Source organism: Blennius ocellaris (assembly GCF_963422515.1).
Source record: "Blennius ocellaris genome assembly, chromosome: 22".
Lineage (NCBI taxonomy): Eukaryota > Metazoa > Chordata > Actinopteri > Blenniiformes > Blenniidae > Blennius > Blennius ocellaris.
Genome location: NC_137671.1, coordinates 10,024,874 through 10,039,718, shown reverse-complemented (window position 1 = coordinate 10,039,718; position 14,845 = coordinate 10,024,874). Strand labels below are relative to the sequence as shown.

General features: G+C 43.8%; 1 protein-coding gene across 1 annotated transcript; it reads right to left on the bottom strand.

Annotated features, from left to right (window-relative positions):
• Positions 1-430: 430 nt before the first annotated feature.
• znf800b (zinc finger protein 800b) lies at positions 431-14,474 on the bottom strand. Its single transcript, XM_080518083.1, has 12 exons — positions 14,367-14,474; positions 11,154-11,472; positions 7,850-7,945; positions 6,948-7,091; positions 5,192-5,372; positions 4,300-4,483; positions 3,987-4,149; positions 3,440-3,801; positions 3,249-3,307; positions 2,009-3,122; positions 1,552-1,658; positions 431-887 (listed from the first exon to the last, which is right to left on the bottom strand). Exons 1-11 carry the CDS (start codon positions 14,421-14,423, stop codon positions 1,560-1,562), a joined length of 2,778 nt encoding a protein of 925 aa, XP_080374209.1. The 5' UTR covers positions 14,424-14,474; the 3' UTR covers positions 431-887; positions 1,552-1,559.
• Between the last annotated feature and the right edge of the window lie 371 nt (positions 14,475-14,845).

Below are 14,845 nucleotides of genomic sequence, written 5' to 3'. Positions count from 1 at the left end.
ACGAAATGAAGGTCAGACGGATCATCAAGTACATCTGAACTGTGCTGTTGGATGAGGAAACAGACTACATTACAACTGAATGTGTAAATATACAGTGAAGCCTAAAACGAGTTGATTTGAGATGAGCCCAGAACTGCAGCGCTCGAATTCTGATCCAGTTTTAATTCCCACCATCCGACACTTTCTCTCACACGCGCACGCACACGCACACACACACACGCGCGCGCACACACACACACACACACACACACACACACACACACACACACACACACACACACACACACACACACACACACACACACACACACACACACACACACACACACACACACACACACACACACACACACACACACACACACACACACACACACACACACACACACACACACACACACACACACACACACACACACACACACACACACACACACACTTCATTGTTCCGTTACATACAGGTCACCTGGAGCACAGCACTACGAATTCCTCCTCTGCATATGGAACCATATTCACATACTGTGGTAAGTAAATACAAATATATACGGTATATATATATATATATATATAAATATCTACAGCTGTAGTGAATCCTCTCTTCACCTCAGTCTCGGTGTGGATAGCAGCGCCACCAACCAGCAGGCTGGCCGGCTTTAGAATGAAACTACAGAAGGCCGACACGTTCAACAACATTATTTTGGTTATTGACCAAAAGGTGGAAAACAAAATCTTTTGCGTTTTACTCCTCTGTCACACTCTGTTATTCCTTTTGTTGGTTTCCTTTTCCGTTCTGTCTTCTGTGCTTGCTCCATGTGTCTTTCCGGTAGAGTTTTTTTTATTTTACTTGTCGTTGTTGGTGGCTCGCTTGTCCTTTATCCACCGGTGGTCTGCGAGGAGAGAGCAATGAGGACGGGATTGGAAGAAGAGCAGAAACACAATTCGGAATGATGATAAACATAAATATGCACAACGTACACAAAGAGTCAACTGCCAGAAATGATGTTCTGAGCACAATGCATTCATGCTCTCCAAAATTCTAAATGACAGTTTCAAATATGAGAAAACGGTGTTTTGAATCACAATTAGATCAGAAGAACTGCCGAGCATTGTTGTATGGAAGAACAAATCCCAAAGGACAAACAGGTTCACATCGACTACTTAAGTGTCTGCATTTATCACAAATCATATTTTTATTGCAACTGCCAGATGTTTACCTAACACCATACGACCGGAGTAAGACATAAGCAAAATGGAGGGGAAAAAAAAAACAACTAGTGTTAAAGATACATTTCTAATGAGCAGCTGGCAAAATGGAGAACGCGATTAAAGGCAGAGGAATGATGGTGGCTTCTCGTTTGTGCTTTGGGAGCGTTCTTCTGCACAAACAATCACACATTTCTCTTGGCACAAAGAAAAGCCAGAGGAGGAGTGACCTTCGCTCAGAGAGACAGTCGCAAATCCCAGCAGTTTGTTTGTGTTTCTAGATACAGAACAGCCGCAGAGAAAACTGGACGTGAAAAATATGGAGGAAGAGGCCGTGTGTTTTCTTACCCTGCGCTTTACCAAACCAGCGACTTGGAGCGGGTGCTGACTCCTTTCCTCCTGCTGGTCTCCGACGTCACATTACGATGGCTTCGCTTGTGAGACTCCAGGTACAACTGCAAAAAGAACAAGTTCAAGAAGAGATCATTCACACTGAAGAGGTGTGCTGAGAAAACCGCCGGTATTTATTTGTGAAGCTTTATGATAACAGGGATCACAGAGAATTATCTGGCGTGTTTATCTATAATCGTTTGGACTCGAGGCTGCAGACCAAAAATAACACCGGCTGGGATTCAAAGCATTTTAAGTGGAAGTGAAAAAGGAGAAACTGTTTCTCTGTCAGGAGTTTTCACAAGAGAACCAGGTGATAATAACCATCTTTTCTAACCCGCTTACAAGACCTGTCAGGCAGGAGGTGATGCAGTAATTTACTCCCACTGTAGCTCAAGAGAAATCTGTTCAGTACCTTCTTGGCGAAGGCCCGTCCGCACTGGTCGCACGCGTGAAGAGAGAAATTCTTGGTCACTTTGACCTCAGTGGAGGAGCCCGTGCTGCTCTCTGATTGGGCTTCGTGCCGGCGGGTGTTGGGGGCCTGGTGACCGGACGCAGGGTTGGTGGTGGTGGTGGTGGTGGCGGCGGTGGAGGTGGAGGTGGAGGTGGAGGAGTTCCGGTAGAGCGAGTGCTTCTCACTCCGTCGGGTCTGCGGCGGGCTGACGGGGCGGTGCTGGTGGCTCTGCTGTCGGTCCTGCTTGCGGGTGACGGGCGGAGACGAGGAGAGGGTGGGAGACGACAGGTCCTGTTTCCTGGAGGGAGGGGCAGGAGGCAGAGCGGCGGAGGAGGAGGAGGAGGAGGAGGAGGGGGCAGCGGCGGAAGAAGTGGCCACGGCATTCGCGGAGCCCTCTTGCTTGCGAGTGACCGGCATCGACGGTGCGGAGGAGGAAGATGAAGAAGAGACGTGGCGGCCATTCACCTCCTCCTTGACGCTGCTGCCCGTCCTCTTGTTGGTGCTGTTCAGGACGACCTCCGCCAGCCTCTTCACCGCCCGGCTCTCCAGCTTGGGCATGATCTTGGCGAGGTATGCGGAGGATTTCTTGTGGACCACGGTCACGTGCCGCAGGACGTCGCGTTTGCGGCGGGACTCGTAGCGGCAGAGGGGGCAGCGGTAGAACTTGATGAAGATGTCATTGCCGTCCGTGTGCAGCTCGATGTGCTTGGTCAGGTTCTGCCGGGAGCTGAACTGCCGCTTGCACAGCTTGCAGAATAGTTGCTTGAAGTCGAAGCCCACTGAGAGTTTATTCATTTTGCCGGGGACGCTGCCGCTGCACGAGCCCGTGCCGCGGGAGGACGATGCAGATGCTGCCGTCTTGGCTTTCGGGGGAGGCTCTTCCTCCTTCACCTTCAGAGGATTCTGTGCCGCAGGAGGGACTGAGCTACTTTTAACTTGCTCCTCTTCATCCTCCTCGCAGGGCTCCACTGCTTCCTCCTTCACTCGGACGTTGTTGCTGCTCGGGCCGACGCTGGAGCTGCTGTTGTTGTTGCTGCTGCTGCTGTCTTTGCTTTTGCTTTTGTTGTTGTTGTTGCTGCTGCTGCCGTCTTTGCTGTTGTTGTTGTTGTTGTTGCTGCTGCTGCTGCTGCTGTCTCTGTCGCTTTTGTTGTTGTTGCTGCTGCTGGTGTTTGCCGGGGCAGCAGCTGCAGCTGCAGCCGACCGGTTATTCTTCATGCTGTAAATCTTGTGGACGATTCGCATGTGTCTCTTCAACATGAGCTGAAAAACACGGAAACGATTCACCGTCAACTGATGGAACAAGAATGCGGGATCTCGGTTCTCAAATCCCGACCACACTATTTGTGTTACCACAGGCAATCTTTTGAGTTGTCAGTGGGCCAACAGACCAACCTGAGAGCTGTAGTTCCTCTTGCAGAGTGTGCAGCGGCTCAAGGCCGGGTTAGCCTGAGGCGAGGCTGGAGGCTGACTGGGAGGTTTGGCTGGGTTCTGGTTTGGCAGGGTTGCTTTCGGGTTCACCGGCGTGGACTTGGAGTTGTGGCTGCGCGTCGGAGAGGAGCTGTTGCTTTTCCTGGGAGGGGTGACCTCCACGGGCAAGGGCTGGACGGAGCGCGAGGCGACGCTGGGCGAGGGGTCCCGCCGCACGCCCTGATGCACCTCGTCGAAGTGGCGCCGCACGTTGGCTTTGGTGGCGAAGGTTTTCAGGCACACTGGGCAGGATTTTCCAGGAGGTGTGCTGAGAGTCCTCGGACGACCTCCAACAGCATTGAAAAAAACAAAAACAGAATGATGTGAAATGATGATTCCCTTTGAGAGGAAGAGATGCAGTTCATATAGAGAGCATAATTATTTATCAAAATCCCATAACAGTGACCCTTTTCATAAACAACATTCACTGTTTTTTTTGTGTCTTTTTTACACGTTAAATGTAAAAAGTTACCTTTCACCATGGAGAGCAAACTTGTGGGAACTGTGCGTGTTTCTGTGAACTTCCGCAGCTCCTCCAGTTTCGCCCGGTGCATTTTGCGGCAGTGACGTCTGATACTACGACGCGAGTTAAAGTCTTGACCACAGAGACAACAGGAAATGGTCACATCTTCAACCTGGATGTTGAAGACAGATAGACGGACAAAACAGGACCAAAAAGATTTAACTAGCTCCTCATTTTCAAGGTAATACACACAATAAGTGGAACAATAATCATTGTTTAAAGGACTGACTGCGTATTGAAATCTGTTCTTTCCCTCACTTACCCCACTATTGGATCCCTCATCTTCAGGCTGCGGTTGCTCTTCCTTCTTCGCCTCCTCTTCGACCTTCGGTCCCGGATTGTTTGCTGAGCTGCTGTCAGTTTCCGGCGGTCCTGGCTGATTGGCTTGGTTGTTTTCAGTCGTCTCTGTTGGTTCTCCCTCCCAAGCTACAGGACTTTCTCTGGCACTGGGTCCAATAACGAGAGGCATCAAAAGACTGTGAGCAACACACGCTCCAGAAATAATATCTCAACCATCAAAAACTTTAAAAGTGACCACACTCTGGATCACGGGTCTGCAACTTTTATTACCAAGAGATTTTCCACCACATAAAATGTGTCTGGAGCCACAAAACATATTAATGATCTGAAATTAAGAAAAAAAACTTACTTTAACATACTAAAAACAGAATTATTGACATTTCATAGCCACCAATTTTAACAAATTTTCCTCTTTTTTAAAAATGTTCCTCTTTTTTTCCCTATTGGTTTTTCCTGCTTTACCCATTTCAGCATTTTTAACCTTTTGGACTGTTTTTAGTGATTTACCATTTCATTTTTCCTGTATTTTATATTTCTTTTTTTGTGTGGTTTTGGTTATTTTATCAATATTTACAAATCCTAGCTGTTTTCAGGAGATTGGACCATTTCTTTTTTCTTTTTTAAATAGTGTGGTGTGCAGATACACAAACATTGACATCAAATTTTCAGAAAGTTTGAGGGAGCTGAAGAGCCACAGGCGGCTCAAAAGTCACAGGTTGCAGACCTCTGCTCTGGACATTAAAATAAACTGGGAAGCAGAAGGAGGCTTCAGTGTCTGACAAGAACAGTGGTCAGTGATACGCTGACCTTGAGTTTTATAAAGCAGTATAAGAAGATGGATAGATGGCGCCAACCTGGGCGTGTGCGATGGGTATCTAGCGAGCTCCTCCTCCGTGGTGATGTACTGGAACACGGCCTTATTGGTGGCTTGAATGGGCTCCAATCGCACTACATAGTCCGGCCGATCTGTTCTGGGATATATCGCATCCAATAAATCCTTCATGGCTATGCTCTGTCTGTCATCACCCGGAGAACCTGGAAAATAACACACACAAAAATCAATAGGGGAAACTATATAATCTGTTAAAGAAAACAATCATTCAAACAAGTCTTGTCCTCCTTGTGTGTGATCAGGAGTACACTCCAGGCGTACACATTACTCTGATCTATGCCTGCATTGATTCATTTTATGGGATGCCTGCAGAGAATTTAATGTACTTATAAAGGACAGCCGAAATCAGCTGTTTTCTCAGAAAGACTCGATTTCTTCTGAGCTGCAGAACAAGCAACAATAGAGTATCTGTTGGCAACTATGTTTATGCAGCATAACAAAAGCATGCAGCCGGGGCAGTGAATTTGATTGCTAGTTCACCAAATAGTCGGCGGGTCGTGTTTCATCTTTTTCACTGTTGACACAGAAGTGGAAAATGCACATGAGCATATGACTGTGTGTATTCAGTGGAGGTCTCGGTTCAATCTTCAGCTGGACACAACAGATACAGGGCACCAGACTTCAGGAAATCTTCTAATTTATAAAAAGAAGAGTTTGCTGACACAGTTCTGACAGCATTCATTTGAGGTTAGAGGAACACGATTAACTGATAACACCTCGAATTAATGTGGCACTACTGCGTCAGAGACTGGCAATCTCAAATAAAACTAAATTAAAGAAGCATTGACATGGTGTGCTGATTGTTAGCCTTCAACAAATAAAGTGAGTGAGTGAATATGTTGGACAATAAAAAGTAAAACACTAATCTGAATGGATATAAAAAAGGGCAAAAAAAGGGTGAAAACCGGTGCACAGACGGTGAGTGAGTGAATATGTTGGACAATAAAAAGTAAAACACTAATCTGAATGGATATAAAAAAGGGCAAAAAAAGGGTGAAAACCGGTGCACAGCAGCCAGATTAAAGTATCTTTGGCTAATATCAGCCTCTGCCCAAAGTCCAGCCCCTCCTTGAGTTGTATAAAAGATGGACATTGAATATTTTTTAAACAATGTGTGCATGGAAAAAAAAACTTTGCAGGAAGTGTGGATGTGGTAAAAAAAAAGAAGATGGTATGGTATGGTAACAGTATTGTAATGGAGAGTCACAAACATAAAAACACACAAATAACTCAAAAGTCACTCATCAAGGAGAGAGGAAAATAAGAAATAATTGCATTTGCACTGAAGATTACTGACAGAGAACACAAGCGGAAGTATGGCGCAACAGAATGTGAAGAGAAAAGGTTAAAAAAAAAAAAAAGCAAAGGGAATGATCAGTGATTCTGTGCGAAGGGTTTGCCGAGTGTGTGTTTGTTTGTTTGTGTGCCACACATTTGGGGAATCACTGTTTGTCCGTGTGATCTCCATAGTTTTGATTTGAGCGCCCTCGGCATCCGCAGGCTCAGGCCCGAGTTGGTGTCTCACTTGTCCCGTTTATTGATTTTATTATCGAGTTTACAGATATTTATTCAAGATCCTTTGTGTGTGTGAGCTTTTTTGGGTTGTTTTTTTTTTGAGGGCTTGACAGCAGAACCCACATTATAAATGTGACAGTTTGAGTATTCGAGACGGGTGTAGGTGTGTGAGCTTCTGCATGCTCATGCGTCGTGTCACCAACCGTCAGATTCGGGCAGCCGTGACAGGCAGTAGTACTCCTTGTGTGTGATGAGGTTGGGCAGCCCTCTGAACAGACTGCGGCACAGCTTACACTCGAAGATGGTGTCCACCTCCTTCAGCAGCATCTGTTTCAGTTCATTGGTGCCTGCAAGAAAGAGAAAGCAGACAGCTCTACCTTCACTTGTTTCACAGATGCTGTTTATTGCGATATGTTGAGGCTACCTCCGCCAATGGCGCTTTGAACAGAGAGAACATCAATGTGCTTTTTGGGTCCGAGTCGTCCTCAGAAAGTGATTACTGACTACTTTAGTAGGCTTCACCTATATAAACTACTCATAAATATGTATTTTACAAAACAGGATTCTCTGCAATATTCCAATTTAGTTAACCTTTAAATGGCTCCACATTTATAGGGAACATGCATTTGTGGGTCTTGTCATATGGAGCATCGATAAAGTACTCACAGCGCTGCACTTTTTACACATTTCGTTAGTCTCATTCCAAAGTGGATTAAATAGTTTTCTTCAAAATTCGACACACAATCACTTCATCACGCCGTTAGTCTGGCAACTTCGAGACAAATGTAAAAAAAAAATGTATTTGTGATTTCTTTAAACAACTTGCTAAAATTCAAAAAATTATATAATAATTTACTTTGTTATTACAGTTAGTATAATTTTGAGGAACACATGAATTTAATCTATTTTGGAATAAGGCTGTAACATAGCAAGATGTGGGAAAAGTGAAGACTGAATATACTTCCTGGATGCGCAGTATAAACACACAGAACACAGATATCGTCACAGACAAGCAGTTTGTCGTGTAAATACGAAGAAGAATGCAGTGAGCGTCGATAATAATTGGAGCAAAATCGGGGCACAATAGGAAAACACAAATACAAACCAGAACGGAAGCATTCAATTATCTGCTGAATCCCAGACTTGGAGGTCTGCAGGGGCTGCTGGAGCAGAGGAGGGTCGCCGGGCTCGGCGCAAAGACCTGCAGGGAGGGAGACGACAACAAGGAGGAGGAGAAACTTTATCAAGGTCAGCATATAAGCACATCAGGGAAAGAAAACTCCTAGAAATATCTAGAAAATTCGAGTCAAAATGTAAACATTCAATCTTTTTAACTGACTGGTCCAGTACCTCAAAACACAAGTCTTTCCCAAAATGCTCAGATGTATTTTGATTCAGCAGTGGATTGGCAGGTTTTTTTTATTAGAAGACTCGACCAATCTAGCCGGTAATTTTTCACATGATGACAAGTGCTGACAGCTTTTCTACAGATGTCGGGAGCAGAAAAGAGTTCGTCACTGCTGCAACCTGGCTTCTGTGTATTTGTGTAATCTCGTGCAGGAGAGAGCGAACATGTGGCCGCGGCTCTTTAAAGAGTAACCAGGACTCAGCAGTGCTGCTACATACCTTTTGTATAATGTTAAGTGGAAATTTAGTGAAAGGAAGATTCTGTTACTGGTAAGGATGACTGATTCATAATTCAAAGACAGTTTTTATATAAGGGAATATATGGTACATAAGGGAATTTTAGTGGCTGAAGCACGAAAAGTAAACAACCTGAGTTGGATTGTTAATTTGCAAGTCACTTCAAGAATCTCATTGTTTTTATGAGAAGAACCACAGGAAAAATAATCAACAAATGTGCCTTCATGGTGTTTTTTCCCTCTGATTTGCAAGACAAAAGTCTTTATTCTTTGTCTAAAACATCAAATATAAAATAGCCAGAGTGACTTGGATTATTCATACAAGCGGACTGTGGCTGCTGGACTCGAGAGTTTCTGAGATGGAATACAGAAAGGTCAAGTGTTCTCATCGTACATGTCTGAAGGAGGCAGATAAAAATAATAATGTGTTTTTGTGCCGTTTGATTATTTCAACAACTCCCTTTCAAGATCAATACTGCCTTGGCTATTCATCGGGGATGGTCATAAAAAAAACAGGAATAAACAACTGAGCGATTACACTCTCAGACATCAGCACAGACCCTGTTGTCACTTCACATTATGCAGATGTAAATTACTGTGACATGGAGAGCATCTTTCTGTGGCAACAAAAAGACAATTTCTAACTGCAATGGCTGAACAAAAAAAAAGAAAAAGCTTTGTCAGTGTTTCCAGAGGTGACAAACACCCAATATTTGTTTGGTTTTGGGGCACGCACATAAATTACAGCCTACAAAGTGTAATTCAGTTTAGCCTCAATGAACGACTGTCATTCAGAGTATAATACTGCAGTTTGTTATTCGTGATGAGGGTTTATGCCGTGTTCTTGTTCAGTTAAATCGGATTCCAGATTGTTTTGCTGTTTTTATATTTGCCAGGATTTAGCTAAATATGATTACATGGAAAGGCAGGAAATTGAGGCATATCAGTCTGCGTAACACTGTGAATCGTCACAGGAAAAGATGTTTTCCTTCTTCGCACTACATCAACATACATTACTACATAATTACACTTCATTGTTTTGTTGAACAGGCTCAGCCTTTAATAGTTCTTCAATCTAAATGCATGTAAACCAAATGTGGTTTCTGTTTGAGCGGGTGTGTTAACAGCTCAGTTCATACTGGCTTTATTTGGCCTTGTTCCACTTTATACTATACTGGTAACGTAAAGTGATGCATTCTAGAAGTTCAGCACAAGTACATACGGAACAAATGATCTTAGCATGTCCTTTTTTTAATTAAATTTTCCCTGCTTTTCTAACCGCCTGCACACAATCCTTCACCACATGACAGACCGTGTACTAAGGCCAGTGTGTTTGCATGACACGTGCTGTTAATCAATTCAGACGGACACAGTGACACACAGAAAATCCGTGTGTATAATTCAACCTGCTTCGGGACCCTCGAGTTACCAACAGGAAGAGATCTCATTCAGTGTTGCAGATGGTCGGGCTTCACTTTATTGCGGGAGAGGAGGAGCAATAAAGAAAGAAATCAAGCACCGGCGGACGGAGAGAACATCACGGCTCATCTTTCATCTTCAAAATAATGCAGCGTATTTCTCAGGTTCACCGATAGTCCCTGAAGGAGTGCCAGCCACCTCATAAACAGGATCAGTGCTGTTTTATATGCAAGTTTGTGCGAGACAGACAGAAGGCTGAAAGAGCCGCAGACAGACGGACACTCCCCCCCCCCGAGCTGCAGACAGAAATGTGAATGACAACTGTGAGAGGAAGATGGAGATTATGTATTAATGTGTGACAGAATGTGTTTTCCTCATTACCATCCCCCCACACCTCCACCACGCAAGCTTTTTTAATCCAAGCAGGGCGGGCCTATGGCCCACTCGACCCCTGACCTCCTCACCCCCCCTATGCTGGAGAGGCAAAGATCAACGAGAGCTTCCTTTTACTGCGGCTAGTGAACTGATCTGAGCAGCAGTTAGATATTCCCTCACAGTGCCCGCGTTTATAGGTGGTAAATCTACACCATTGGAACATTATCACTGCTGCAACTTTGTGTTTTAACCTTGATATAACAGTTTAATTTGGCTTTAGTGTCATTAAACACACCATAATGGCTGCACAACACCTGCAGTTTATTAAATGTTGCCCCATCCGAGAACAGAGAATATCCAAATTCAAGTTTGTCTTTATGTAACAATAATAAAAATAAAATTAAATAAACAAGTCAGGAAGAAAACATGTCTAAACTAGCTAATCGTAGTTTTATTAATTCCCTCGGGGAAAGCCCATTTCTGCATTGACCAATCCTATTTCTAGGGTGCGGCCACATTACGGCGCTCCAGGGAGCTAACGAGGGTCAAGGGTCTTGTTCAAGGACCGACAGTAGTGACCTTTCAGCAGTGAGGCTCGATCCTGCAAACTTCCACTCCTAAATTCAAACTCAGGATTATTTATTCAAATTGATGCAGAAAAAAGCTTGTTGGTTTTTTTTCCCCCCATGTGAAATAATGCTTAAGTGATGAATCAAGTACCAAATAAAACTTTCAAAATACCTGATAACACAGAGCGTGCAGTGGCGCCCACCAAAGCCAAAGGCAGCTCTGTTTTTTGGCAGACATTTTCTCTGTGAGAACAAACCATTCAATGTTATTTTGGAGCACGCAGGCAGCCTTCCTCCTCTACTCTGGCAGTGGAGCTGCACAGGAGGCTGACAGACAATTTTAGCCTGTAGGTGGATGAATCAAAGCAGCGAGAGGTGCAGAGGGGAAGAAAACCTCACCCACCTGTGTTATTAACACCATGTTTGTAGGCACTTGTCTGCTGGAGCTGCTCGTCAGTCTGGCAGCCCTGGTCTCTGGCCCCGGGGGTTGCGCTGGTCCTGTGGGGCTCCGGCAGCAGGGGCGGGATGGGCTTCCACATGGGCTTGGCCTGGAGGTGGGCCGCAGAGTCGCTCCTCTCCTGGTCGTCATACGGAGGGCTCCTCTGGCCACAATGCTCCAGCTGGTAATGGGTTCGACCGAGGGACTGATCGGATCCTGCCGGCTCTTCTTGTGGCGGAGGCTGTGGGTCCAAATGGCCGTCCTCCATTTCTGCCTGGTCAGCCTGTGGGAGCGAAGCCAGACATGCATGTGACACGAGTGTCTGAAGGTGAAAACATGGTCGAAAAAAAACAAGGCCGCCAACAAAAACACAATTCAAACAATGTGGCCTGTTGTGTAAAAAACTAAATTCATGATAGACAACTTGTTTGAGGTTTTTCAATATGTGGGGGGGGGGTTAACAACTTTTCTATTTCAATGTCTGATATTAAATCATGAAAAACTGAGTTAAAGCAATTCTCAAACATAAAATAACTCAAGAAAATGTGCAGGCATTATGGGCAAGCGATGCAGTTGATTCAAGTTTCTTCTATCTTCTGCGAGATTTGTCTGAATTATATTGTAAATGTAATATTTCCCCCATGTTCTAATGTAATTTTATTTAATAACTCGTGTAAAAAGACTGTGATTTAAGAAGTTTGTTCTTCTTCCTACACAATTTTAGATGTTTCTCTGATTGTATTCTTATTTCACATTTTTTAAAGAATTTGTTTATATAATGTATTTATTATTACTATTTTGTGTGTGTGTGTGTGTGTGTGTGTGTGTGTGTGTGTGTGTGTGTGTGTCCTGGAAATCCAGACATTTAGTGGAGGGGGGGGGCGGGGGGGGGGCATTAACCTTGCCAACTCCAGTGTGCATGCACATGTGTCTGTGTGTGTCTGCGTTGTGTGTAGTTGTGTCTCTTGAAAACACCTCCTCTCTCCCCAAAGTCTCCTCCATCCTACAATTTATCCTAATTTTCTCTGCGTCTGTCTCGCTAACTGTTTATGTCCCCGCTGCCCTTGAAGAAGGATAAATGACTCAACATTAGAAACATTGCAGCACATCACCACAGGGCAAGCAGGCCAGTGGGACACTGTGTCGCGTGCACGCACGCACACACGCACATGCACACACATAGCCTTCTGTGCACCACAAAGCTTAAATGTGAGAAGATTAAACCAAATTGCAAGCAGACAAAAGTCCAGCTCTCTGAAGCAGATGCAAACACAAACGTGAAAACGATCCTCCACTCAGTATTTCAATTCATCAGTCAACTAATCATGACACTGTTTTCATTGGAACACATGAGAGGACCACACGTGTGTTTGAACTCACGAATTACAACAAGCAGAACTAAACTGTAGTGTACGTGTGAGTGTGGTTCAGATATTTTCATTTTTATTTATTCATTTATTTGGAAGTAGCCATCTTACTGTCTGACCTATAGGATGCTATAATGATGCTTTGTTTTTCTATTGGACCTTTCAGAACATTTGACATTTTCCATTATTCATTTAATATAACATTGTGGATCCTGCATTAATAGTGTGAGTGTTATTAAACTCGTCAGCACAATTTTACAAACCACAACCTTTAAAAGTAATTAGATATTAGACTGCTAACTGGTGTAGTGGTTAAAGCTCTTGCCTGATAGTTAGAAGGTCCCTGATGCGAGTCCTGGTGGCTTTGGGGGACTTTCTGTGCAGGGTTTGACACTGTAGTGTAGTGTGAGGTCATCTCTCTGATTCAGATAAAGCAGTGTGAAAGATGGAAGGGTGTTTTGTGTATAAAAATTGTCATGTGGTTTTATGACCGAGTTGAGAAGTGATATTTAGACTGAGGCAGGGTTGTTTTTGAAAATTGGGTTTACTATGGTGACGAGGCATTTGGGGGGAGGGGAAAAAAAAAAAAAGTAAGAATCCTCACGATTCTTTATCAGCAGACACAAAACTGTGATAGACTTCTAAAAGGAGAAAGATCAAGTCTCTGTAAAACAAACTGGCAGATGTCTGGACTAAAGTTAGTCAGACTGATGGAACAAATGTCGTGCCATATCAAAATGATGGAAAGAGCAAACTGTGTGTGTGCGTGTGTGTGTGTGGGGGGGGGGGGGGGGCTCATGACCTGAAGCACCACCTCATTTGTCAAACATGATGGTGGTTTTGTTATGGCAGTTAAAGGAGCTGGCAAGCTGGCATTTATGGATGATTTCACAGCTGAGTGAAGCCACGGGGCAACTGCAGGGGCACTCTGTGTGCAGGTCATCATTCAGCACATTGAACACACAGATAAAACGTCTTTTTTTCTTGAAGAGTTTTAGGGTGAAGAGGTGAAATAAATGGAGTGATCACACACATGTTTAAAAGCTGGTGATGTCTACACGTTGGTGAATTTAAGCAGAAGTCTGTGCAACCTTAAGTTAAATGAGAAGAAAAACGATATAAGCATGACAACTGTGCCGATGACTGTCCTTAAACTGTATTTTTGTAGTATGTCTTATATTAGCATGACAAATATCTTATTTTTCAGCTTTGTTTCAATAAATTATCTCTTTACGGCAGTTGGTAAATATATTTGATGCATTTATCTGAAAGAAATATGTAAAAAGTGCCCTTTAACATGTGTACTGAATGCAGAAAATTACTGGAAGAGACTATTTTTAAACAAACACTCAATCCATTTAGAAAGTCATATGTATTTCAGCGTTTTCTCAAAAACACCCTACTTCAGGAGAGTTTGCCTAATATTATAGCCATTTTTTTAGCCCATTTAGGGAAGTTTGGAAGAAGAAGTGCAGAAAAGTTTGTGGTTTTGTTCAGTTTTGCAACAGATATTCGACTGCCTTGGCGTGTAATGTTGTATGTTTACACTGAGGCTAGAGTTTTGGAGTATATATTTTTGTGTTCACGCACAATGTGCAAGTTCCACATCCGTGAGTGTTTCGCCAAGCACAGCAAAATGTTTCACATGAAAAGATAAAGAATCAAGCTGTTGTGCAATCACGTAATGCTATCTGATATCTGGTGCGCTGGCTGGAGGGTTGATCAAGGTCTTAACAGAAAGGAAGTGTGTGTTCACAGTCTGACAGTGAGTAACACCCCCATTTTTTAAATTTTTTCTGGCTCTAAATACCTTTCTGCGGAGACAGAGAGAGCTCTTCCTCCCAGCTGACTTCTGGGACTTCACCATACTGCCAAGACTGGCCTGGGGCAGCTCGCGGTCACTACCAGCATACACCTGTAACCTGCAAGACAAGCACAGCATTGAGAGAAACACCCAATTCAGCTCAACATACAAAATGTGCATCTTTCGAAATAAAAAAAGGACACTGGCTTCTGATGTTTTATCTGTGCATGTATTTGTTTTTTCATTGCCTGACCTGTTACCTGTACATATATGCTACATTCGGTGCACTATATGTGCCATGAGACACAACTCTTGTTGTGAATGACAAAAGAGGTGCAACGGCCTGTTAAGTCCCACAAGTTGAACAGGTGATAATAATACACACTATCATGCAAATATAAATGCGAATGTAATGTCAACCTTCTGATTTATGACTTCAAAAATAGGCCTGGAAGTATAATAGAATATAAACGCCATCGAAAGAC

Excerpts from the sequence above, each read along its gene's own strand:
- znf800b (XM_080518083.1), bottom strand. The coding sequence starts at position 14,423 with ATGGTGAAGTCCCAGAAGTCAGCTGGGAGGAAGAGCTCTCTCTGTCTC. Across the intron at positions 7,946-11,153 it reads ACATGGTGTTAATAACACAG|GTCTTTGCGCCGAGCCCGGC; the intron begins GTGGGTGAGGTT and ends CCCTCCCTGCAG. Across the intron at positions 4,484-5,191 it reads TACCCATCGCACACGCCCAG|TGCCAGAGAAAGTCCTGTAG; the intron begins GTTGGCGCCATC and ends TATTGGACCCAG.